The 24,262-nt window shown below is 34.3% G+C and overlaps 4 protein-coding genes across 6 annotated transcripts in view; 1 reads left to right on the top strand and 3 right to left on the bottom strand.

Annotated features, from left to right (window-relative positions):
- The window catches only part of LOC117779720 (stathmin), a 65,578-nt gene extending 53,772 nt beyond the window's left edge, over positions 1-11,806 (bottom strand). The window contains exons 1-2 of the mRNA XM_034616013.1: positions 11,649-11,806; positions 8,222-8,272 (exon numbers count right to left, since the gene is read on the bottom strand). Coding sequence (XP_034471904.1) covers positions 8,222-8,249 — 28 coding nt within the window. The 5' untranslated portion in view covers positions 8,250-8,272; positions 11,649-11,806. The remainder of the gene's footprint in view (positions 1-8,221; positions 8,273-11,648) is intronic.
- A 2,878-nt stretch (positions 11,807-14,684) lies between these two features.
- LOC117779717 (speckle-type POZ protein-like) lies at positions 14,685-15,935 on the bottom strand. 2 transcript variants are annotated; one of them, XM_034616006.1, is made up of 3 exons: positions 15,264-15,935; positions 14,832-15,208; positions 14,685-14,775 (listed from the first exon to the last, which is right to left on the bottom strand). In XM_034616006.1, the coding sequence occupies exons 1-3, from the start codon at positions 15,928-15,930 to the stop codon at positions 14,764-14,766; spliced, it is 1,056 nt and encodes a 351-aa protein (XP_034471897.1). In that variant the 5' UTR covers positions 15,931-15,935; the 3' UTR covers positions 14,685-14,763. The 2 variants fall into 2 exon arrangements, with proteins under 2 accessions (XP_034471897.1, XP_034471896.1); XM_034616005.1 differs by having other exon boundaries at positions 14,709-15,208.
- Positions 15,936-17,914: 1,979 nt separating this feature from the next.
- LOC117779708 lies at positions 17,915-21,867 on the bottom strand. 2 transcript variants are annotated; one of them, XM_034615993.1, is made up of 6 exons: positions 21,807-21,867; positions 20,692-20,912; positions 20,040-20,219; positions 19,135-19,971; positions 18,379-19,057; positions 17,915-18,315 (listed from the first exon to the last, which is right to left on the bottom strand). In XM_034615993.1, exons 2-6 carry the CDS (start codon positions 20,896-20,898, stop codon positions 18,005-18,007), a joined length of 2,214 nt encoding a protein of 737 aa, XP_034471884.1. In that variant the 5' UTR covers positions 20,899-20,912; positions 21,807-21,867; the 3' UTR covers positions 17,915-18,004. The 2 variants fall into 2 exon arrangements, with proteins under 2 accessions (XP_034471884.1, XP_034471883.1); XM_034615992.1 differs by lacking the exon at positions 21,807-21,867 and having other exon boundaries at positions 20,692-21,064.
- LOC117779715 (prolactin regulatory element-binding protein) lies at positions 21,492-24,056 on the top strand. Its single transcript, XM_034616003.1, has 4 exons — positions 21,492-21,936; positions 22,327-23,265; positions 23,336-23,498; positions 23,563-24,056. The coding sequence occupies exons 1-4, from the start codon at positions 21,796-21,798 to the stop codon at positions 23,646-23,648; spliced, it is 1,329 nt and encodes a 442-aa protein (XP_034471894.1). The 5' UTR covers positions 21,492-21,795; the 3' UTR covers positions 23,649-24,056.
- Positions 24,057-24,262: the final 206 nt, after the last annotated feature.

Here is a 24,262-nt window from a genome sequence, read left to right as displayed (position 1 = left end):
GTTCGCAAAATACGAAATCTAAATCTTGGCCTTTCTCTTTCTTGTCTATTGTTAAATAACTGTTGGAATTTGGTTATTGAGTTCAATTTTAAACAAAACTAAATAAAAAGTTAATTCAAATATGTTTACAAGCTTTGGGCTTCGAAATCCATGAAGTAACTATTTTCAAATTAACTAAAGTTATTCTTCTGTGCAAAAAAAACAAACACTCGCATTATAAATAATTGTCAAGCTAATGAAAAGTAAAGTTTCTTAATTTTCACAAAGCGCTCTCAAAGAATCAATTACAAATTCGCTCATAATAATGCAAGAATCTATTGTCTAAACAATTTGATAAACTTTGTTGATTTAAAGAGTATGCAACAGCTTTAATATTTTGAACGGCAGACACTCAACTAACTAAATTTATGATGCACAAAATTAAGTGCACAGTTTGCACGTTTAAAAGCCACAAGACACTTCATTTATTAAATGATTTTGCCATAAAAGCTACACAGTCACTCAAAGTATAATCAAGAGGCAGCCAGAAGGAAGGATACTCGCACGGTTGGCCAAAGCTGTCCGAAGGATAAGCTGACAGCAAATGCAGCCATCAAGCGAATTAATCAAATTTTGTGCCAAAGCAACAAGACCAAAAGCCGTCCTCTTCTCTTCCTCCTTCTATAATCTTCTTGGCATTGCCTGAGTTTGATTGTCAATTAAAAACGGTTGGAATGCCAGACACCCAATGAATGACACAGAGACAGCTTCTGAATGGGTCGATCTGTTTTCCTGGCTGTCAGAGGGCAGACGACAAACGCCAGTTGCTGGCAGATAGCGACAGCAGGAGAATTATACGAAAAGGCAGCAGGCAGCAGGAGCAGTTTGAGCTGCCCCAATCGGTAGTTGGGTCAGCACAAAAGGGTGCGTCGTTCTATAAATTGATAGCTCGCCCAGTGGAAACCAATTGTTGCATTTGTCCCTCGAAAGGGTTGAATTGAATTGCTGGCAATTTGTTTTCAGCCACAAGAGAGTGCGAGTCAGATTAAGGTATGAGAAGATTTGCTTTGGGCGTGATGATATTTTACTTAGCACCCCCAGCCAGTGCACATAATTGGTTGACACAATGGAGCGATTGCCTTAAACAAAAAGCATATTCAAGTAACGGAAAATTCGGAAAATATCTCCAACTAACACTGAAGAAAGTACAATAGTAAGCTAAAGGTCAAATTGTATTTCAAAGGGCTTAAAAGTTTGTCTGTAATAAGGTGCTGTTATCAACACTGGAATGTTAACAGAAATTTGCAATATTTAATCTTTTCAGCTTTATTGCAAATATAAAAGTAAAATTTAGAAAACGGGTGCATTCACTCGTTGATTTATTTATAATTATTATTTTTATTTAGTATAAAACTAATAAATGACTCAACAAATAACTAATATCTATTTTGTTTTAGAATTTCTTAATTCGTTAAATTTACAAATATTCATATTTAAAGTTTAACAGAATTTAAGACTCCAAAACTGATTTTTGTTTGTAGAGCTATCTTTCATAATTTGGCAAAGAAAAATTCTCAAAGGCCTAAAGAATGTGTCTTTTGAATAATTTAATTTTAGCATTCTTAACACAAAGATTTAATCTTTTCAGTACTTCTGGTAATTTACAGTCAAAAGCATAAATATTTCGATTACTTCCCAAATCACATTCGCCACATTTGTTGCAAGTTTGGATAAATCTACCTGAACGTTGAACGTGATTGCTTGATGGGACAACAAAACCAGAGAAAACAAAGCAATTCGCACAATTTGACCTGACACGCATTGCGCCAAAAATTATGCAACACAAAATACGGACGACAAACGATTTGCTCAATGTTCGAAGCGCCATTTGCCCCAAGAGAATGAGTCTGGGAATGATGATGATGATGATGATGATGATTGGTGGGCCAGAAACATTCACCGCACATTTTGCGGTGACATTTGCGCGTTATGGTTTTGTAATTACCTGTAGCAATCATTTTAGGGGACAAGAGAGAAAAGGTCGAACCGGGGGAACATTACGACATTTGCCAACAATTTATGACCGTTTGATTGCTGTTGACCAAGCAAGGGCTGTTACCACTTTGTGACTGCGACTGCGACTGTTCGTTTTTATGGTTTGAACATTTAAGTAGAGTTGCTTTTTTCCTGTTGCTTTTAAATGTCATTAATTGGCCATTAGGCGAGGGATATGCAGAAAATACGTGGAGGAAAGTAGAATATTCTGGGTCAAGGTTGAATATAAATCCTGCCTGAACTTTAACAAAAGCCCAACTTATATCCTCCTAATCTAGTTGTCATTATCATTTGACATCGGCAGACATACAAAAAAGCATACACCATTTTCAATCTCGGCACGTAGCGTTTATCTTCTATTAATAATGAACATCATTACAATTTCGCACATAATGCGACAACAACAACAGAAAGTAACGGTAAGCTGTGGGTGTTGAAAGATATCAAATAAATAAATACACACAGAGAAATACGCAAAAATCTACTTATACTTGGATATATGCCAAAGACACATACATAAAACACTTGGGAGTTTGCTTTAATGGAACTTTTCACGCACTCATACATGCATGTATGTTAAGAAGTGAGGGGGAACTGTAGGGGGAGGAGCAAGAGAAGCAGGCTGAGGTTGCTGCTCAAGAAGCGCATAATAAGCAAGAAATCTGTTGATTGTATATGTACATACATATGTACATATGTGTGTCTGGAATTGGTTCCGAGTCCGTGGTCTGGGGACTGTAATCAAAGTTTTCCCGGGTTAGAATCAAAGTGACAGCAACCAGTTGCTGTTCCAGAGAGAGAGAGAGAGAGAGAGAGGCTTAAAGCAAGAGTGGGGGCAACAAACTTTGCAAATAAATATAATAAAACCGCTTCAGAACTATGCGCTCTCATTCCTTAAGGACTTTAAAAACAACAAATGAAGCTGAAATACATGCTTGTACAGTGGTCGGCATATTTATTTTGACAAAACGTAAAGTTAAATCTACTCAATATTTATACTAACTTAATGAAGATTTTAGCATTAATGAAAAGGTCATTTAAATCCTGTTTGGTTGATACAAAATTTTCCTAAACCCATTAAGTGCCCATTAAAAATTTTGAATTTATGTAAAAATCTACCTTTTTTTAACTTTTTTCCTATGGCTTAAACAAAGAATGCTTTGATGCAAAAAGTTTCTTCAAACTATTATAATAGTGATTGTAAAAAGAATTTTTTAAAAATCTCTTTGCTTATATTTTTTATGATTTTTTGAATGGGAAGATCTCAGAAAAATTTTGTATGAAAAGTAAAATAGTCATTTTGAAAATTGCTAGAAACTATTTTGACAAAATCAAAAATTTACAAAAATTCTCTTGCAGATTGATTTTTTATTTTATTATTCTTGTCCTTGGTTTTTTTAAACAAGCTAAAAATAAAAGAAAAATGTTTTATTTTCAACTTAACTATTTTAAAAAATAAAAATAACAAATTAAAATAACACAATTTTAAATTGTCGAAAAACTTTTTTGAATAACTGTAAACATATATATGAGGCTAAAGCCGAGTCTGACGAAACCTAACCTGAAAAAGTCACTTGCTTCACAGAGAAGACATAATTAGAAATTGCAAAACTGCAAACAAAACTTCCTTGACGCGCTGCAGTCGTCATTCCTTCACTCTTCCCCCTCTGTTTCTCCAATGTCTCCGCTGTCCTCCACTCTCTGCTCTCAATCCTCATTCCAGACATACGGACTTTGCGATGCGTTAGGCATTGCAAATGAGTTATTCCGTGCATCCTTCGCATCGCATAATGCTGCTGTCTAGCTCTTACAACAACATCATCGCCACTGGTTGTTGTTGTCTCATTCTCACTCGCAAGTCGAAGGCAGCGACATGTTTTGCGACGACACTGAGACGTTGACATTTTGTGCGTCTCTCTTTCACTCTCCGCTCTTTGTCTCCTTGCACTTCGGCCTGACATGACCGGAATAGATAATTATTTATACCACTATGGGTATGCTTTTGTATACTCTAGTATTATATATATATATATAAGCATGTACTTGCCTAGATCTTTTACGTAGTTGGGTTACACTCCTTGTTCCTTTCATACCCTGTAGCTAAAGAATAAAAATACATCCCACAATCAAACAGTCGCTAAGCAACCAAATTTAAATTTCTAAATAAGAAAAAGCTGTGAAGTTGATGCTCTGAATTAAAATTATCGATAGTGACGCTATACTATTCACTGTAAATATAATTTTCTGTAACGAAAAGGATATTTCACTTCAAACGAAATCAGTTATATTATATATATTTTACATTTTCACATTAATTCATTAATTAATTCAATTGAACATAAAAAAAATGTTACTCAAAAGATATTTCAGATTATAATTTCCATATTTGTAAGCTATAAAATATATATATATTTTTCTTAAAAGTATTTTGTAACACTGATTTAGTCAACAGGGTATTAAAATGTTAGTCTCATATGACTGCAATATACGTATGTCTGTAACATTTGCCAGACTTTTGCGATTGTCGCCCTTCTCTGTAACAAAACTCGTATTCTTACAAGTGCTACCCCAAAAGTAATTCAATTTATGTTTCTGTTGTAGGTACAAGCACACCCGCACATACACACAACAATACACTGAGTAGTTGTTGGCTACTCGAGAATAATAGAAAGTATCTTGGGGCTTCACCCCTCTCTTTTTATCTGCCCAACTCTAATGCGATTTGCATGGTTCACAGCTTTAAACAGAATTTTAACAGCTTACATAGAATATATATCTTCTTCTCACTTTAAAATTGCGAATAGTTTAACATAAAAACCTCAGAGTGCTCATTTTATGAGCTGAAATGCATCACGTTGTCTATTGCTAGTTTGGCATGTAGACCACAGCAGTGTCATAAACAGCTTCTTTTTATGTGTTTACCAAATGATAGCAAAACACATCAAAAGCAAAGTAACTTCAAAAGTAACATCCCAGGTAATTTCCTTCGACTCTGAGTTTGTCAATAATTCTTAACTAGTTCAAGATAAACAGTAAAACTGTAGCAAAATGTAACTTGTGTGTAACTGTGGATACTGATTGAATTACGCAAATTTGATTACCCATGCCAATATTTTATGTGCTATATAAATTTAATCTAGGTTACTTTCGAAAGCGTACAAGATGGCATTCAAATCTTATTATATTATTATTTGTAATACCTCAAACCTTCTTCATTAAATTAAAATTCTATACATTTAATCCTTACACGTTCTTTATTCAAGATTATACTAGTTTGAAATAATTATATTTTTTGATATTGAAATTTTATAATTCAAATTTGTAAGAATTATGAAAGTATTTCATAAACGCGCTTAAAAATATTTTTTATGAGAGCTTCATTTTTTTTTTATATACATTTTTTTTCTATTTTAACCTCGGCTTAACTCATTATCGCAGAAAATAGAATATTATACATATTACTGTCGTCGCATTTTTCATAAAACAAACTCAGAAACATACAAAAAAAAAACTGGCGCAAAACTCACCATGACTGCCTGTCCCATTTGCAGGATGTGTACATTAAATTATACAGGCAAGAATGTTGAGACCAACTTTCTGATGATTTTTTAATAAGCGACCAATTTGAAAACTGCAAAATTGAAAAGTCAAACACACAAAAGGTAAAGAAATGTTGAGAACAAAATCTGTCGCGAGTGTCCTTTTCTTAGTTGACTGTTGTGTGCGTGTGTCCCTGCGTAATTTACACGTGATTATCGCGGGTATTCCAAAATGGGACAACTTTGTCAACGAGAGATCTTCCCACTGGAGGTGTGACTGCCATTATTATTCCACCCAAGTTGCCAGTAGACGTCTATACACACACATACAAAAATATATTACCATATAGAAGGTAGATAATAATAAATTCAAGCATCGTACGTGCCTCACGCTAAAAACGTTGCCTATTTACGGGCGCTCATGAATATTTCAATAGCGGCTGCGAACCAAAGAAGTTGCTCATTGTTCACTGTGATTAAAGCTGTGACTGTAACTTGCTAACGTTATCTCGCTGCTTTGTAAAAATATAGAAAGTATTGGCAAAGTATTTCTTACTTAATACAATTATATAGCATTTTACACAAATTTAAATATAGAATTTCATTAGTTTTTTCAATTATTTCATAGTTGACAGTGACTGCACTTTTTTTATGTTAAATTATTGCAATCAAATAATTAATTGTGTGCCTTCAAAATCTTCAAAATAACTTGAATACATGTTTGCTTTTTTCTAAAATTCTTTTTCTTTAAATAGTCATTTCGATCAACTCTAATCGTGCTAATATTTGAAATGCGCTTATCACAGCGTATTCATCTTAATTTATTCCAACGACGCTCTCAAGTATGCAACGATTTGCTGTGCACTGACCTATTTTGAGAGTACCTTACCTATTAGATGGCACCAGGATGAGATTAAGATGGATATCCAGCTGGGACCACAACGTTTTCCAAATCAATTCAAATCAAATTCAAGCAGAGTTGCGCAGTCTGTGCTAAATTGACTGTTTGGCCAAAAAATGCCAATGCCAAACTGGAGAGTGGATGCAATTGCTCAGTGGAGCTAAACGTCTTTATTTCTCCGTCTGCAGAAACTTGCAACTCCACAAGCATACACACGACAATAAATTCCAAAACAAATTTATTTTGGTTCGAATAGAAACTTGAACCTGGCTAAAGTTGCTCCCCAAAGCAATCAATTTTTACGGCAGTTTAGTTTGCCGAACTTGACAATCAATGGAAACAGTTTAATTAAATGCGGATGCCAGACAAAAGTCGTTGTTGTAAGAGTGATTGTAAAGTTACATTTGCCTCCCTCCTATTCGGTAAGGTATTTTGACCCGGTAGCGGAACTATCAACCAGATTTGCATGCCATTAGCCAAACTAGCAACTAACGAGCAAGCCGAGTGCATTAACAGCGGCAACTTGGCTCGGAGTGGGTGCAACAACCGTTGGCAACAATAACTACCAAACAATTTGCCAAGTCATGATTTGTAATGGAGACACACTACAATGAGGGGCAGAAGCACAAGAGTAAAGGAATATGTATCTATTATGCTGGCCAAAGGGCGTCTCTAACTTTAAAATTTGTCAAATGAATGCTTTGCAATGGTTTTAGACTGTTGCACCTGTAGCTTAAAAGACATATTTAGTAAATGTATCTTATAGGTACTTTCGACTTATTCAAGTACACTTAAAACTTGATGGTAAAGAATTTTTTCATACTTGCGAATAAATATAAAATACGATCTATTGAGTTTATTTTTATTTTATTAAGACTATTACTAGATTAACTGTTCATACATATGTTTGTATATATTTGAGTGAGATTATATTCCATTATAGCCTAAAGCAGCAGATGCTGCACTTCACACTGCAAACTATCTCCATGTTAAGCTCTGTTTACAGCAACAATGCTTGAGGCATCATATTTAGTGAAAATCTCTGAATTTTTATACAATATCTTAATGCTGCAGATAGAGAGGCAGTACACGTTGTCAATTCCAATAAAATTGTCACAATGGCGCCACATGGCAGCTGAAGATGTAGTACAACTGCATAAAGCTGCTCCATAAAGTTGCATGTCTCCCGTTTAGATACTTGTATTTTGTTTTTTTTTTTTTGTTTTTTTTTTTTTTGCATGAAACGGTTATAAGCTACAATAGCGCGTAATCTATGCCACTCGACTTGCAGCATCGTTTGGCGTTGCATACTCCAGCAGATACTTTTACCGGGCGCACAACACAATGCAGCTTAGCACCAAAAGTGCACAGCGCATGAATATCATTTCATTTTATTTTTGCATTGCATTTTTATGATTGCTATGCAAATGCACAGCTCACAAACTAAAGCAACAACTCCAATCTGAAACGCAACGAGGCGTGGCATCTTTTGTTTGGTGGGCGTTGCAAACGCCCTCAACATAAAAGAGCATCGCAAAAGCAAAAAGGAAAAAGCAAAATACGAAATACGCAAAAACAAACTTAACTTGGGGGCGTGTTTAGCCCATAAAAGACACACACAATTGTTGTTCATCTAACAAAAAGAAACGCAAGAGCAATAACAACAACCACAACAACAAATATATTATTATTCTAGATGAAATTCTAAATAAAAGAACTTTAAATACAGTAAAAAAAAAAAACTTACCTTCGACATCAACAGTATTGTTCACCATTTTAGCTGGATTTAACGTTGTAACTGCAAAATTTAATTTAAAAAAAAATATTTTTAATGAAATTACAGCAAATAACCAGACAAATATAATTTAATTTTCAGTAAATAACAAAAGAAATATTTATTCTTTTTTGCACATATGTAAATTGCAACAAGTTAAAAAAATCTACGAGAAATTGTCAGAATGGGTCAAATCGAAAGTTCAATAAGATTCAATTCTTACGAGTAAACATACATACATATGTACATACAATGTGTGACTATTTATGTTCGACTTAGAGCTACCCTGTGTTAAGGTACCTTTACATACATATGTACATATGTATTAAAAATATTAATAGGTTTTACTTTCAGTCACAAGGCCATACAAACTTAATTTAATCGCAGATTTTAAAATGAATTTTTGAACTTGTGTTGAGCATTTTGTCCCCTTAAATAAAAGGAATCAAGGGTGTTTCAGAAATACAGACTAACCAAAAAGAAACAAACCAAAACTGTATCGGTTTTTACTTGTTTTACGGTTGGTTTAAATTTTTGGAACATCCCTGAATGTGGCCAATTTAGTTTATTTTAATAGGTTTTATTAAACATAATTAAAAATGTTCCACCTATGCGGCTCTACGATTTCATTTTTTGTATTTTAAGCAATACCTTCGGGCTTCACAATAAAAAATTAAGTGTATGTTCATTCTTTCGCCTTAAATAACACTTTTGATGCTGACAAAATGATAAATAACTAGTCGGCCGGTGCTACAGTCGAGCATACTCGACTGTCGGAGACCCCGTACTTACTATCCAAAAACAGTCACTTCTAAAAACTAAATAATATTTAAGATTACCATAAACTCTTATATATTAAATACTTATAACATATATACTTATAGTATATATGCCTTAGAGTCTTATGTTTAACACTATTTAATAACACTAGTCACACTAATTATCTTAAAATGGAACACTTGGTAGCACAACAAAATCAAATTTCAAAATCACTTGTACACAGCGCGCACAAAAGAGTTGAAAAAGAGTCAGTTTAAAGTCAAATAGACATACATATGCATTAATCATTAGGAAGAGCAGGACATCCATATGTGCAATTCAAAGATCTGTTAAGTGCACACATACATACATATGTTGGCACGCGCCAAAACAAAAGAAGTTTCTAGCTAAGCATTCATATATATAAACATGCGTTTATGCATATTTGGCTATGTTAAGCATAAGTGAAACCTTAACAGAGAATAAATTAAAACTGCATGTTAAACATGCTAAATGTTAAATCAAATAGTAAAATAATTGAAAACCAAAAAAAAAAAAAATTTACTAAAAACATAAATTTACACAGTAAATTTATAATAAACATGAAATTAACATAGAATTTTAACTTAACGTTTATATAAATACCAATGTAAAATTATTTTAATGAAATTTTTAAACATGTATTCAATATTAAATGTCAGTATAACATTCATAAATAACAATTTCAATAAATTATAAAATTAAAAAAAAAGCTTAAATTCAGCTGGAAAAAAAGTTGTTCCCGCCGGGAATCGAACCCGCGACAAAATTGCAAAAATTTTCAAAAGACAAAGGCTCAAAGTGTTGAGCCACTCGCACTTATGTCTTTATCCTCCTAAATGGCCATATTGCTTGTTTTAGTGCTCAATTAAAAAGTAAAAGAAATAATTTATATTTTAACATTTAATGTTAATATTACATTTTAAATAAGCACTGAGTTTGTTTTAATATAAAATGAAATTGAATTCGAACATAAATAAATTAAAATCTTTCGCCCACGGCAGGACTCGAACCCACGAGCACTGTCCGACTCCGCGACTCAGTACACTGCGCCACCGAAGCTCACGTCTGAATGGACGCCAATTTGTTATATAATATGTTAATATAAATTTTTGTTTTATCAAGATATTCAAGTTTTAATTACTGCCAACGCGCCATCAACGAATTTAACAGCAAAATTTATTATTTGAATATCTTCGCTATTTACTGTGCGATCAGAATGAAATTTTCAGCAAAAATTTAGGACAATTATATCTTCATCTGTGCAAAATCTGGAATTTCTGGCTTTCAAAATGCTCTTATAATTTGGATATGAAATTTTTAATGTCGATTTGCAGGCGGTTAAGGGGGCGTGGCTGATTTTTGAAACAAACTTGATCTGCCTGCAGTATAGAGGAACCTACATACCAAGTTTGGTGTCTCTAGCTCTTATAGTCTCCGAGATCTAGGTGTTCATACAGACAGACAGACAGACAGACAGACGGACAGACAGACAGACGGACATTGCTATATCGACTCGACTATTGATGCTGATCAAGAATATATATACTTTATAGGGTCTGCCACGCCTCCTTCTACCTGTTACGCACATATTCGGTAAAACAAACCCAATAGACCCCTGTACTTTTTTTAAGTACGGGGTCTAAAAATTGTTATAATGTGATTATAATCTAAAAAGTTTAGTTTTATTTAATCGTAATCGTAATCGTAACATAAATAACAAATAAGTAGTCCACAGCATATTAAATATTTGCTTGGATAAATTTTAATAAAAACAGACCTAGCTAAAATGATAAATATGCACGTTAAGGTGATATTTGCGATATTCCTGTTTTAAAAATTGATAATCCTATCTAACAGCATTATATATACATCATATATACATATGTGCAAAAAATTAATTTTTTTTGGAAGTCATCCTGACAATGGCTTCACACTAATGAACATAAAACCACACACACCCACATGGGTATGATTTTAGTTTATAGCCCTTATGAGCCCAAAATTTCGTGGTCCGTTACATGCTACCTACAGCCGCAGAGCAAATGCATAAAACACTCAAGAAAGGCGCCCTTGCATAAAAGCGCAAGGAAGGCAAACATCGGCAAACAAAGAGCAATGCCAATAAGAAGAGTGACAGGCCAAAGCAAGAACAGCGAAAGCAATAACAGCAGCAGAAGAAGGAACAACTATAACAAGCAGTCGCTCATTACTGCAAAAAATAAGAAGAGCAACAACAATAATAACAAGAACAGGAATACCAAATGTCAGCGCACTGGAAATTGGAATCAACAAAGCGTGGGCAAAGGAAAAGGAAAAGCGACAACTGATGTCAGGGGCAACAGCAACAGCAACAACAACAACATCAGCAGCAATAGCAACAGCAAAAATAAAGAACGGCAAAGTTATTGGCGTCGGCGTTTCAGTTGTTTTGCAGCTGTTGTTGTTGTGGCTGTTTTGTTATTGCATTTGAACAGAAAAAAAAAGCAAAAAAAAAGGGACTGCAGTGACTTTGCAGCAAACCGGATAGTACACTTTTCATCTTCCATTACTTACATACACCATTTGGTTTATTTTTGTAAGCACTTCTTGCTAAACTTACCAACTTGAAACTGCAAATATCCAAAGAGTATCTCCAAAGTACGTTATTTCAGCTCACAAGCTTAAATCTTTACTCACATAAAACCTTACACAAATCTACAAATTGTTTAAGTATGCGTTTTGATCTTATTAAAATTTTCTGTTCTGCGCGCGTTGCGATCGTGTCGGTGCAAATTTAACAACTGAGCGACTGAGGTGGCGTCGAAGCTGCTTTGTAGTCGATCGCAGGAGAAGTGGCACAGTGGCACAAATACTGCTAAAATATATGAAAAAAGTAATGCATTGCACGCCTACTTATGATTTAAACACATTAAAATATTTCCAGCTAATAATACTATTTTCAAAACCAAATATCGTTTTACATCTGCGCTCAACGTTATGAGCATTTAAATATTAAAACGATCATTTATTAATAAGATCCTATTGCCCACTGTGCAGCGCTGACAGTTGTGCTTTGCAGTTGTTGTCTTTCTAAGGGAAGCTGCTGTGGGCAAATAACATTTAATGCCCGCGAGTGCGAGCGAGATAACTAATGTTGTATTTGTGAAACGGTTAAAATTCAAATGACAATTTTAAATTTAAGCGGCCGTTAGTCAAACCGGTTGGCAGCGTAAAAGAGAGCAAAGGGAGAGAGTTGAGGTGATGAGCATAATTTTTGGCAGGTCAGGCAATTGGGGCATTTGTTTGTTTGTGTATTTCTTGCTATTGTTATTGTTATGAAATCATCGCTTAGATTTATTACGAAACTGAGCAAAGAACTCAAAAGGTACAAATGAATATATGAAAGATTTGAATCAGCAACTTATTTTCTCTTCTTTCTTAACAATTCTTCTCTTATCTGTTAATGCAACGATGTCAACCTAAAGCAATTACGGAAAGGCTATAAATCAAGAATACCAAAGTGCGTACAGTTAGGTGGAGATAACAAGTACTCTATGGGGTATACATACCCACATGCATATATTATATAAAGTCTACTTACTGTCAAGTGCATTGAACTTTGATGTACTCCGATTTAATAAGCTGAGACCCACGCTAAAGTTAAGAAAATAAAATTAAAAGCACTCCAACAAAGTAGCAGCGAAATTTTCCACCTACACTCAGAGCTCACAATTAATTTACCTTTCTTTTCATTATAGGCGGAGGGGTTATCACAGTTTAAATGACAAACAACCATAAATATATATCTATGGCAAATCAAATTAAGAGTACATCTTAAAAAAGTGAAATTTGATCAAATTGCTGTAAAACTTGTCCAAGAAATTTCATACGCACTATGGCTAATGGTAGGAAGAGGGAAGGCGGAAAATAGCATGTACAAAAGTATAAATACAAGTTTAGGTGCGTAGACAGACTTATCGGTGGGGCGCCTAACAAATTGCGCGACTATTTTCATTTTCACCTGGCCGTCATAAAAAATAAAATGCGTTCGATTTGAATTTGCGTTTTTTTTATTAATACTCAGCCAGAGGCGCGCAAATTCAATAACAACAATAGCATGTGGCCAAGAGAGAGCAGGGAGAATGAGGGGAAGTTTAATCTCAGCTTTGTTCCCCCACCCAGAGGCCGTTTTACCTTTTGCGGTGAAACAAAAGCAGAAAGCAAAGCGCCGTTTAAAACAAAGATGCTGCCACAGTGTCACTGACTCACAAAGCAGAAACAACAACATTAACAACAGCAAGAAGAAAACAATAACAAAGGAGTATAGGTGGAAATAAAAACCATAATTGACTTGCAATGTCTGCTGGGAGGCAGAAACAACTGCTCCTTATATGGCAGTTATACCAGGAGAAGGAAACTGCATTCATCATCCGGCATTTAATCAAAAAGCACTTTATCTCACTTCTTCCTATAAGTTCTTGTCTCAACCAGAAACAGTAGGTACTGCAAAATACAAACTCTTGCATTATATGTATCTTTACATATAAATTATAAGTTATAAGTTATAATCGAATTGAATAAACTCAAAAAATCATCTTTTGTTTTAAGTTATAATATTTGTATTACATAAGTTAGTCAAGAAATTTTATTGTTTTGTTTTAATTATAATAATAATATAATAATATAGTGTAATATAATATAATAATAATTAAGTATTAGTACAATAAGACTGCTTCAAGTTGCAGCTATCATAGTACAAAAAGTTTCTTTAAACTGGTTCTATTGTCTTAAGTTAAATAAGGGAATCAAACCGAAACAAATAAAGGTAACGGTTTCGGTTCCGGTACGTCCCGAAATAAATATTTCGGTAAAAGGTTCTATTTCAGTATCTTTCTTTCGGTTCCGGTATCAGTACGGGTACGTAACGGTACAGCAACTCAATTTTGAAGCATTTTAAAAATTCAAGATGTCGTTTTATAATAAATATGAGTGAACGAATTTAAAAATATTTCAATGCAGAATGTATTTAGAGTCCAAATTATGAGCAAAATGACATACCGCTTGAAAATCGGTTCAGTTTTGATCAAGTTTTGACAGTTTAAAGTTGGTCAGACTGCAAATTTAGCCACTTTACAAGTCCAAATTTTTGTTAAATTTCACATGATTTTTTACAAAAAGAAAGGGGTCAGAATCAAGTTTAAAGTGTTGTTGTATATTAATAACAATATAAGAAGTTGATTAAAAGTGAAAACTTGAGATTTAAAATTTTTAATTTTCGAAATTTCAAAGGGGGTACCCTTAGCATCGAAATCAATATCTGGTAGACCTAGAGGAATATATTTTTTTTTAAGAATTTAATAAAATTTAAATGCAAATTTAAATTAAGAGGCAAAATCAAGACCAAAATGACATTCCACTTGAAAATCGGTTCAGTTTTGATCAAGTTGTGACAGTTTGAAGTTGGTCAGACTGCGGTTTCAGTTCCGGTACTAAAAATGAAACGGTTAGTTTCGGTTAACGGTTTCGGTACCGGTTCCGGTGTTATTCCCTGAGTAAAATAATTATATAATTAGCATCATAATTATGATGATATACATTATATGCATACACATAAAATCATTTTATGGGAAAGTGAAATCTTGTAAGAATAAAGGTCGCCAACTGGAAACTTTTTTTTTTACATATACATTTCTCAACCACACTTTTCACATGAAAATTTTCGATAATTTGATTTGTCAACATCCAACCTGAAAGGAAGAAAGGGTAGTTCAGGTTTTGAGTTTGGTAGAAAATGTTCGGTTACTATGTGAGGATGATTTAGTGTCATTTCTTTCCAGCCGGTTGTCTGCTTTACATCACTTTTATGATCATTAATAAAGTCGATTGTATGTGCTTGGAGTTGGCACGCATTTTGATTATTTGCCAGAATTAAGGTTTCGGCGGCATTTTCAATTGTGAGTTTGGCGAGCAAGAAATTCTCGCACATGTTCTTAAGTCGTTCGAGTAAATATTTATTAGCTGCCGCCAAAAGATCTTTACATATGTTGTCCAACTTTGGTTCCTTATCTGTGTACATAAATAGCAGCATTTCTGTAAGGACCTCGGGATCCAATTCATTTATAGTCAGTCGACCCTCATTCAAATCGTTGTTAAGCATGACCTCAAAAACTTCGCTTCGAGCTGTGAATAAAAAATTACTTTTAAAAAAGTTTATTATTATATGTAAATATCGTACCTGAAAGTATATTCTTATGGGCTGGAATCTCTTGTCCGCTGATTGTAACGATTGTCACATCGCTATACTTCTTGTTTTTAAAAAGATTGCCAAAATCTTCTGAAAATTTGGAATCAGACACTTTAATCGGCTTAGTGTTACCACAGGTGCAGACTGTATCTGTCAGTATGAAAATTTCACAGAATATAGTCAGCACATCATTGGGCAATAAATTCTTCGTCTTATCAAACAGCGCTCCACTGTGTATAAATGGTTCGAAGGTTATATTAGCGTGTTTGGACATATTGAATCGCCTCTTCTGTAAAGTTTCATCATGACCCAATATGAAACATCTGACCTTAGCTTTGTCCGTTGTACCATCCCACTTAGTCAACTGTAAGCGAAGTTCTAAATATTCGTTCCCGGAAACATCACTTTTCTTTTTAGACAGCACTAAATTCCATTTGACTTGATGATCGCCATCCACAGGAAATACTGGCGATCTTAGAGTTTCATTTATCTCCCAGACTACACTGAAATTCTCTATATCCCATGTATAGGAAAATTTAACAACTTTTGGTTTCGTTTTGGCCCAGTCATTTGAAGTTTCTTCTCGCCATTGAGGGGTGCGGTTCCTAGCGGAATCAAGCGGTCGCGAAATTGAATAGGCCTTGACAAAAAAATTCATAATGCCTGTACAAAAAAAGGGAAGAAAAAATTAATTTAAAAAATGTCTGTTATATTTTGGTTTTTATTAGATACAAATAAGATATTCAGAGAATATTATTCACACAAAACGGTATTCAAAAATTAATTGTTTTAATTGTTTAATCTTGAAATAGGGCAACATATTTTTAATTCGAGATTGATCATTGCGCAACATAAGTACGCCACCTTAGACTTTAGAGTCTAAAGTTTAGACCAACAGCACATTCAAAAGCAACAACTGAACTGACTTAGAAATTTTCACCCGTTTAAAATCGATTCGCATTTTTTAAAACACAGTTTTTATTGATTTAAAACATATAAACAACAACTTAACTAGTGAACTATATGATCTTTGACATTTGTTCACTTTGATGAATGGTTCAAATGAACTAAATCTGAACGATTCGGTACAATTTGATTTGCTCAGTCAACTAGATCGGAGGGGTAAGCGGAGATAAACAGCATCGTAGTTGGACTTTAACCGATTAGTAACATGCATATTTGAACGGATCGAGGTCAACTTCTGAGACCCTTTTAGCATAACATGACTCACTTCCTTCTGAACATATAAGCACGTCCTTATTCATTTTTTGTTGTTACACGCATTTATTTACTTTTTTTAGCATTGTTATTAATTTTATTTGAGTATTTATTCTTCACTTACGATATATTTGAATCAATGCAGACACTTGGATAACACAAAGCAAATATATGTAGTTGAATGCAATTTGCAAAAATGCATTCTTCGTATACACACAATGTATGGTAGATACAGTGGCTCGTTCAGAATAAGTTCATATGAACGCGTCACTAAAATGAACAAGTAATTCAGCTCACCCAGCTATGAGCTAGATTTATTTGTCATTCGTTCAATGGATAATTATAATTTAAGATAAAATATGATTGAATTTCACAATTGGTTATACACTAATAGTATAACATTTTCTTTATTACTTATTCTTTTGTTAAATATTATTACAAGTTCTTAAAAGAAATGGTTTATATTTTATTTTTTGGACTGTTTGTTATGTCCTAGTGATAGAAGCGTAAGCTTATTAATTATGGCACCAGTCACTAATTCAGTCGAAGTTTCATAACTAGAACGTCTTAAACTCGTTAACTGTCAAACTTAAACTTAATTGAGGAAAGATAGTAAATTACATAAATTCTGCTTCCGTAAGTCGAATTTTGCCGTACTCGAACAAAAATATTAGCTCGTGCATGCATTCCTTTAGTCGAATTTTTAGGGGAAATCCCGAAAACTTGTTTGAAGGAAATAAATTCAGAAAACCATTAAAAATTAAGAATAAAATTCTTGATAATATAATGTATAATTGGAAATTTATTTTCTTCAAATTGGAAGCCTCGAAGCTCTGTGTACATGAATGTAAGGAACTCGGAATTCAAATCGTCTATTGTCACTCGACCCAGTAGATTCTAATTTATTTCGTTGTTAAACATAGCTTCAAAAGATTCGCTACAAGCTGTGGATAACAAGTTATTTTTTGGCCTGTTCCGATTTTTACTTCCGATTTTACCGAATTTTATAAAATGTATTTTTTACGATTCACTTAGGCTATGTATTTATGTTATTTTATTTATTTACCAACTCAATGTGTATTTATTCACAAACAATACGCATATTTTCGGAATAAAATTGGAGCAAACTGAAGATTTTCACTTCCGATAAATCTAGGAATACGCCTGTATATTAGTCAATTGATCAGTTGGTCATTTTTTTTATGATATGATAATAATGAATTTCATTATTATTTACACATTTACAAGATATAATTTTTTTATGTTTCCTCAAACTTTAACATGAAACAAACCCGTTACATACTTTTGGGAGCTAGTATAACTTTAAAAATTAAGAAAAAAATAAATGATCAATCAACTTTTTAAATTTATAAGAAATAGATACATTTTTGTTCTCAAAACAATAAGTTGATTAACTGTACACATTTAACAAATATTTGCAGCTAAAACTGCTTATTTATTAGTTTTAGTTCTAACGACATTGCACATTTATATTGCTCTGGCCCAGCTTATAACTACACATTACAATTAGCTTTAAGTAAAACTAGTTTTTCGAATGGATAATCGGAAAGTTCTGGATTCTTTAAATAACTAACTATCTTTTCAAATGAAAACAATCTTTCAACCGGCGCAGATGACGTCAATATGGTATTATGTTTTATTGCCAAATCATGCAGCAAAGGATACTTTTCCAGCATGTCAAAATTGGTGCCTGAATTTCGAAGATAATTGTGAAACTGCGATTCCACTTCCTCAGTTAATTTTGATGTTGGAGCTATTGGCGACGGCTGTGAAGTATCCAAATCACTGGTCTCACCAGCATCATCTGTTAAGGAGATTAATATATTTAAGTAGATTATTTATATAATTTGGCTGTTGTAGTACTTACCAAATTCATCAAATTCATAGAAATCATCTTTTTTCTTTGGGAGAACTTGTTCAATAGAATACTGATGATTATTTTCTGATGCTTTCGCGTGTCGCACAGCTTCAGTGATAACAATTTTATGAATATCGTCAGCACAACGTCCATGTGTATATACTTTAACCAGAGCATTAAACCACCTCATTTTGACGCTTGGACATAAAACTGATGCTATTATTGCACTATTTGCTTCCTCAGAAAGTTTAAAGTATTTCGAAAAGCGTTCTTTTAATTTATCCTGTAGGGCAGTTGCCAAATTCTTTAGATCGATTAGTTCGGTTGAGTCGGAAACTCTTTTTAGCTTTACACATAGAGATGTCAGGGCAGGTATAAGACAGCCGTAAAATAAATTGCTTTCCATTTGCAGAAACTCAATCGTTGCAACAATTGGAGCCATTAATACACGATATTCTTCCATATATTGAATATCACTTGCAGAGAAACAAGAATTATGCAAAGCCAATCGACTACAAAGTTCAGGTAGTTTCTCTTTATGCGATAGAATGCAACAGATAGCATTATATATAGAGTTCCATCTCGTTGCAACAGGTGTAATTAAAGATTCACCTAACACTGTCACTATAGTCTCTGAAGTCGTAGAGTTATCGCTCTTGCGCCACAGACAACTGCACTTTTCAAAAACCTAGAATAAATAAATATAAAAATTATTACAATTATATACAAAATATTCATATATGTATAAAAAGAAATTATTATTACCTTTGTGTGTCTTTCCTTTAGAGCTGTATCGTTGATTAGTAGTTCAATAAAATCTGTAGAAGCGAGATTATTTAAAGTGTAGCTTGCGCATTTAATGTGATTCGGCAAAAGATTGCAATGTTCCTCTATAGACTTTAAAACGCCTTCGCCATCGGTATCACATTGAAATGATGGGTCCACATTATTAAAACTCCTTACTAATCTAAACTCCTTTAACGCTTTTGAAAAATTTGTGCCATAATGCGTAACGGTTGCAACAATCTTCAAATTGTTTAAATCAAATTTCGTGTTGACGTTATTTATCATTTCCAAAATCTGATAATTTTCACCTGAAAATCGTTTGCACGATAATACCACCGAATTCCTCTGATATTTTTGATCTAACCAGTGGCATGTGTAGCTGAAAAGACTGCATTGTTTGGTAGTCCAGATATCAGCAGTTGCACACACATATTTAACATCCCTTATCATATTAATAAGACTGTAACACATCTTCGAATAACGCTCATCCAGTCGGTGCTCTAATTTGGAACGACTCAAAACCTGCAGATTTGTACCCTTAAAGAGATTGCGAAAACTGGCTGTTTCAACGGTAGACAATGGTATTGCCGTATCTATAACGTAGCACATAACTCGATTATCGAATGAATCCGATTCGGAAAGTTCTGGTACCTCAGAATTTCCAACTTGCTTAGCGCTTATAAATGCGGCATGGATTTCAAAGTGTTTCAGTCGCAGATGTTTTATGAAATTTGAGGTAACAGTTATAAAACCTTTAATCCTAGTTTGACATGCATTGCATGTGGCACTAATTGCACCTGGCTTCGCATTACAATCCTGTACCAAGTGAAAAGGAAACACACATTAGCCAAATTTTTAAGTAATTAGATTTAAAGAAAACATACTTTTTCAACATTGCAGAAAAATCGAAATATTTCTGGCAATTTTGTTTCACTCGTCATTTGCCTTTTCTTTCTCGTTGATATTCTTTCTATATCATTCGATCTTTTGCCAGCACGTTGAATGGGAGCAAAGTTTCGATTTAGAACGGAATCATCCACATCCAAATCATAACTAGTCGGATACTGTATAAAAAATTGAATTGATGATTTTTAAATTTATAAAATTTGTTATCCAGCTCAATTACTAAGTCCAAAAAAGTAAAAAGAAAAATATAATTATTATCATTATAATAATAATAAATTTCGATGCTTTCGTAATTCTTTAAGGTGTCCACTCTTCCCTTGTATATTTTTATGTTATTGCATTTTTAAGTTTAAAGTTGTTTAAAAATAATTTTAAAAAATACATGCACTTTCATTTATATTTTTTTTGATAGTTTAATGAATTTGGCTGACAACCTACGTTTCATCTGTTTTACTTTAGTTGCTATAACTGATTTTTAAGTTGATTATAAATATTTAGAAAATAAATACATACAAAATAAATTAAAGTGGATTGAAATAATTTTATATCTTCTAATATATATAATTGTTTTTTTTTTTTTAGATGCTGCGCTGGTTGAAATAAATCATGACCCATTGTATTTCTAAATACCTCTGCTTTATCGTAGGACGTATCAGGCTGCTCCTTGGACATTTGCCAATTAGACATTGTCGCGCTGTTGTGCCAGACGGTGCTCATATCCTGCTCCAACTTAATGCCTTCCCCACTGCTGATTTGCGTTAATTGCCAATTAAATTGCTCAGTTAATATTTCTGTATCAACATTACATTCCTCTTGCTCAGTTTTAATGCTGCACATATCAGCGACTTTTTCTATGTTAATCATAGTAAATAGCTATTGCTATTGGCAAAAATATTATTTATATTATGCCCGCTTTCAGACTTATTTATTTATTTCTTTATATTACAAATTATAAACAAAGCGAGCGTGTCGTTGCAACTCTGTCGTTGAGCCAGAGGGCTGCCCACCCAGTAAAAATTTCCGATCTGAATCGATTTCTTGTACCCAAAAATAGGTATATTTCAGAAAAAATTTGAAATTTTTGTACCTTTATTTCAATTTTTGTTATTTTCTAGCTAAATTTTTTTAAATTTTTGCAGAATTTTTGTTAGAGTATTCTCGATTTTTTTTATATATGCTTTTTTTAGCATTAAATTTGCTAATTTTTCTCCCCGTGGAGAAAAATGTTCATTAAAACGTTTACTTAAATTTTATCTAATTTCGAATTAACATTTTTTTAATGATTTGCAAATTTGTTTATTAATAAGAACTATAGAAATTAAATTTCGCGCTGTTTTAATTATTTGATCAATCTTGTCGCCAGAGCTTTGAACATTGTGGCAACCTTGTCTCCCACTGTCACTGTGAATGCCAAACGCCTGCGTTGACTAGTGAATGCCAAAATCGGGTCAAGTGTACGTGGATTTTTGACGACTTTCACGACACCGACACGGCAAACAAATTGAAAATTAGTTATATTATTAGTGTAAATAGTAAACAATGCACAACAACTATTAGAATATAACAGAGGCAAGCGGTAAACGTGCGAGAGTATTCATATTCATATATATTTTGTACAAGAAAACGGCCAAGCAATTTAATTAAATGCTCCTGACTCAGTGCTGCTGATAAAAGCAACCACAACAAAAACAAAACGAAAATTAAACGACGCTCGATAATTATTAATTATTGATAATGGCACCCACACGCAGACCCAGCGATGGTCTGCTGGCCCGTGTCAATTTTCCACTCTACGCGGTCGACATGCTGACCAGTCGCCACATCTTGGTTGCCGGCGGCGGCGGTTCCAGCAAAACAGGCGTAGCAAATGGCTTTGTAAGTGTGTCAATTACTGGTGGGGACTCTATCCAATCAGCTACAGTGGGACAAGTAATTCTTCTGTCAGATGTCAATATTCTCATAACTTATTTTGCATAAAAGACACAGATTTCTTTTTTTATTATTAAATTATAATGAGCAACATACTCCTTTAAATATAATTTAATATAGAAAACATGATGTTCTACTACTTTTATACTATCTTATAATTTTACCAAGTGTAAAAGTGTAATAATAAAGCCCATTTGGTTTTAACTATTTTTAAAAATAATTAAGAAAAAAAAGCAAATATGAGCATATTTTTTGTCAAAACAATTACTTGATTAACTGTATAGAAAAGTCCAACCGTTGTGTGTCACAGTTTATGAATAATCAATTTGTATTTAGGAAATCTACGAGCTCTACCACAATGGCAGCCACTTTTGTGCGGAGGAGGTGCTGCGTCACGAGACGGGCGCCAATGTGGTGATGAATTTTGCCGTGCGGAACAGTGGACGTCGGGCGTATTTGTGTGCCGGTCAGGAGGCGCATTGTCAGATGTACTTTGTGCAACCGCGGCTGGAGAGTGAGAACGATGGCAGTCAGGAGAAGAAGTCAACGCCCGTGGAGCGTCCCCATGAGAATGGAGTGCGACAACGGGGCGCCGCACATTCGGGTGTGGAGGCGCTGCCCAATGGACACAACAGAAACAATAATGCGACAACAGCAGCGGACATACTGAAGCAGTTCCAACGTCTGCATTTCGACATTCAGGCGGCGGATGTGGTGCAAACGGATTTTCTAAGCAATGCGGAGCCATTGCAGCGTGTGGTGCGCATCAGCGGCAATGGACGTCTGATGGCCACCGGCGGCACCGATGGACAGTTGCGAATTTGGACATTTCCACAGATGCAGCTTAGCTCAACGTTGCCGGCGCATAATAAGGAAATTGACGATCTGGATTTTAGTCCCGACTGCAAATACATTGTGAGCATTTCGAAGGATGCACAGGGCGTTGTTTGGGATCTCAATACGGGCAAAATGCATCACAAGCTGCAATGGCAGACGCCAGAAGGAGCCAAGTATTTGTTCAAGCGTTGCCGCTATGGAACCGTGGAGGCACACAAAGACAACTACAGACTGTTTACAATTGCCAATCCGCTTGGCAAAGTGGGCAAGCAACGGGGTTTCCTACAGCAATGGGATTGTACAAATGGACAGCTGCGTACAGCGGTGCCCATCGATGAGAGCTTGGCCTCTCTAGCCGTCCGGGATGATGGACGCTTTGTGGCCGTGGGCACCATGTTCTCGGGCAGCGTATCCATATACATCGCGTTTAGTCTGCAGGTGAGATTCCTACTTCTTCTTCGGAGAAGACTAACAAATATATTTTAAAATTACTCTTCTCAATTCTCAGCGTGTGCTGCATGTTCCCCATGCTCACTCCATGTTCGTGACCGGGCTGCAATTTCTGCCCATTACCAATGAAGAGGGTCCGCCCATTTCCAGCGACACCGAGGCAGCGGTACTCTCTATATCTGTGGACAATAAAGTTTGCATACACAGTCTGCCGCAGCGGCGTAAGTAGATCTTAAACTTAATCCATTCAATTTATTTAATTAATGTATCTTTTCTTTCATTCAGGTACAATTCCTGCTTGGCTTGCCATTGTATTCATGATCGTCATGATATTCGTCGTGTTTGTATTGTGCTCCTACATAGGCATCTGAAGACTGTCGACCAGCTAAATCAATTTGCATTATTAGTACATAAACAGTGTTTAGTTCTTTTTTAAATAGGGCCCCCACCACTCCATCTACCCCATTGTAACCCCACGTTTAACTAGACCTGATAATTATTTTAAGTGTATAGTTTGTTTTTGTGCCGGTTGCATTATCTCGTGTGCTCACTGTAATTTGCTTTAATTGTATCATATTCTGTCCCCTACACACCTCTTTTGCATCTTTCTCAAATTTATCGTTATTCGTTAGCATTGCTAGTTGTAAATGAATTTTAAATTAGCTTGCAATCGAATTGATATATACATGATTATTTAAAGTTATTAATAAATAAAAACAGGTGAATGAACTGTGGATATATATAGCAATAAATGGAATATACATGACACAAATATGTAATCAATTAAATCAGTTAATATATCCAAGATTTTGGTAAAGCGAAATTAAGTTTGACAAATGTTATTCAATACTTTCAACAATCCATATTGAAGTCATCTTAAATTATAAAATCGCTTTAAATATTCATGAACATGACTTTATCTCATGATATTGGTCCATACATGGATTTAAAAATAAATCAAATTGAAACCAGGATTTATCCCGCG

Source organism: Drosophila innubila (genome assembly GCF_004354385.1).
Source record: "Drosophila innubila isolate TH190305 chromosome 2L unlocalized genomic scaffold, UK_Dinn_1.0 4_B_2L, whole genome shotgun sequence".
Lineage (NCBI taxonomy): Eukaryota > Metazoa > Arthropoda > Insecta > Diptera > Drosophilidae > Drosophila > Drosophila innubila.
This window is presented reverse-complemented; position numbering and strand designations above follow the sequence as displayed.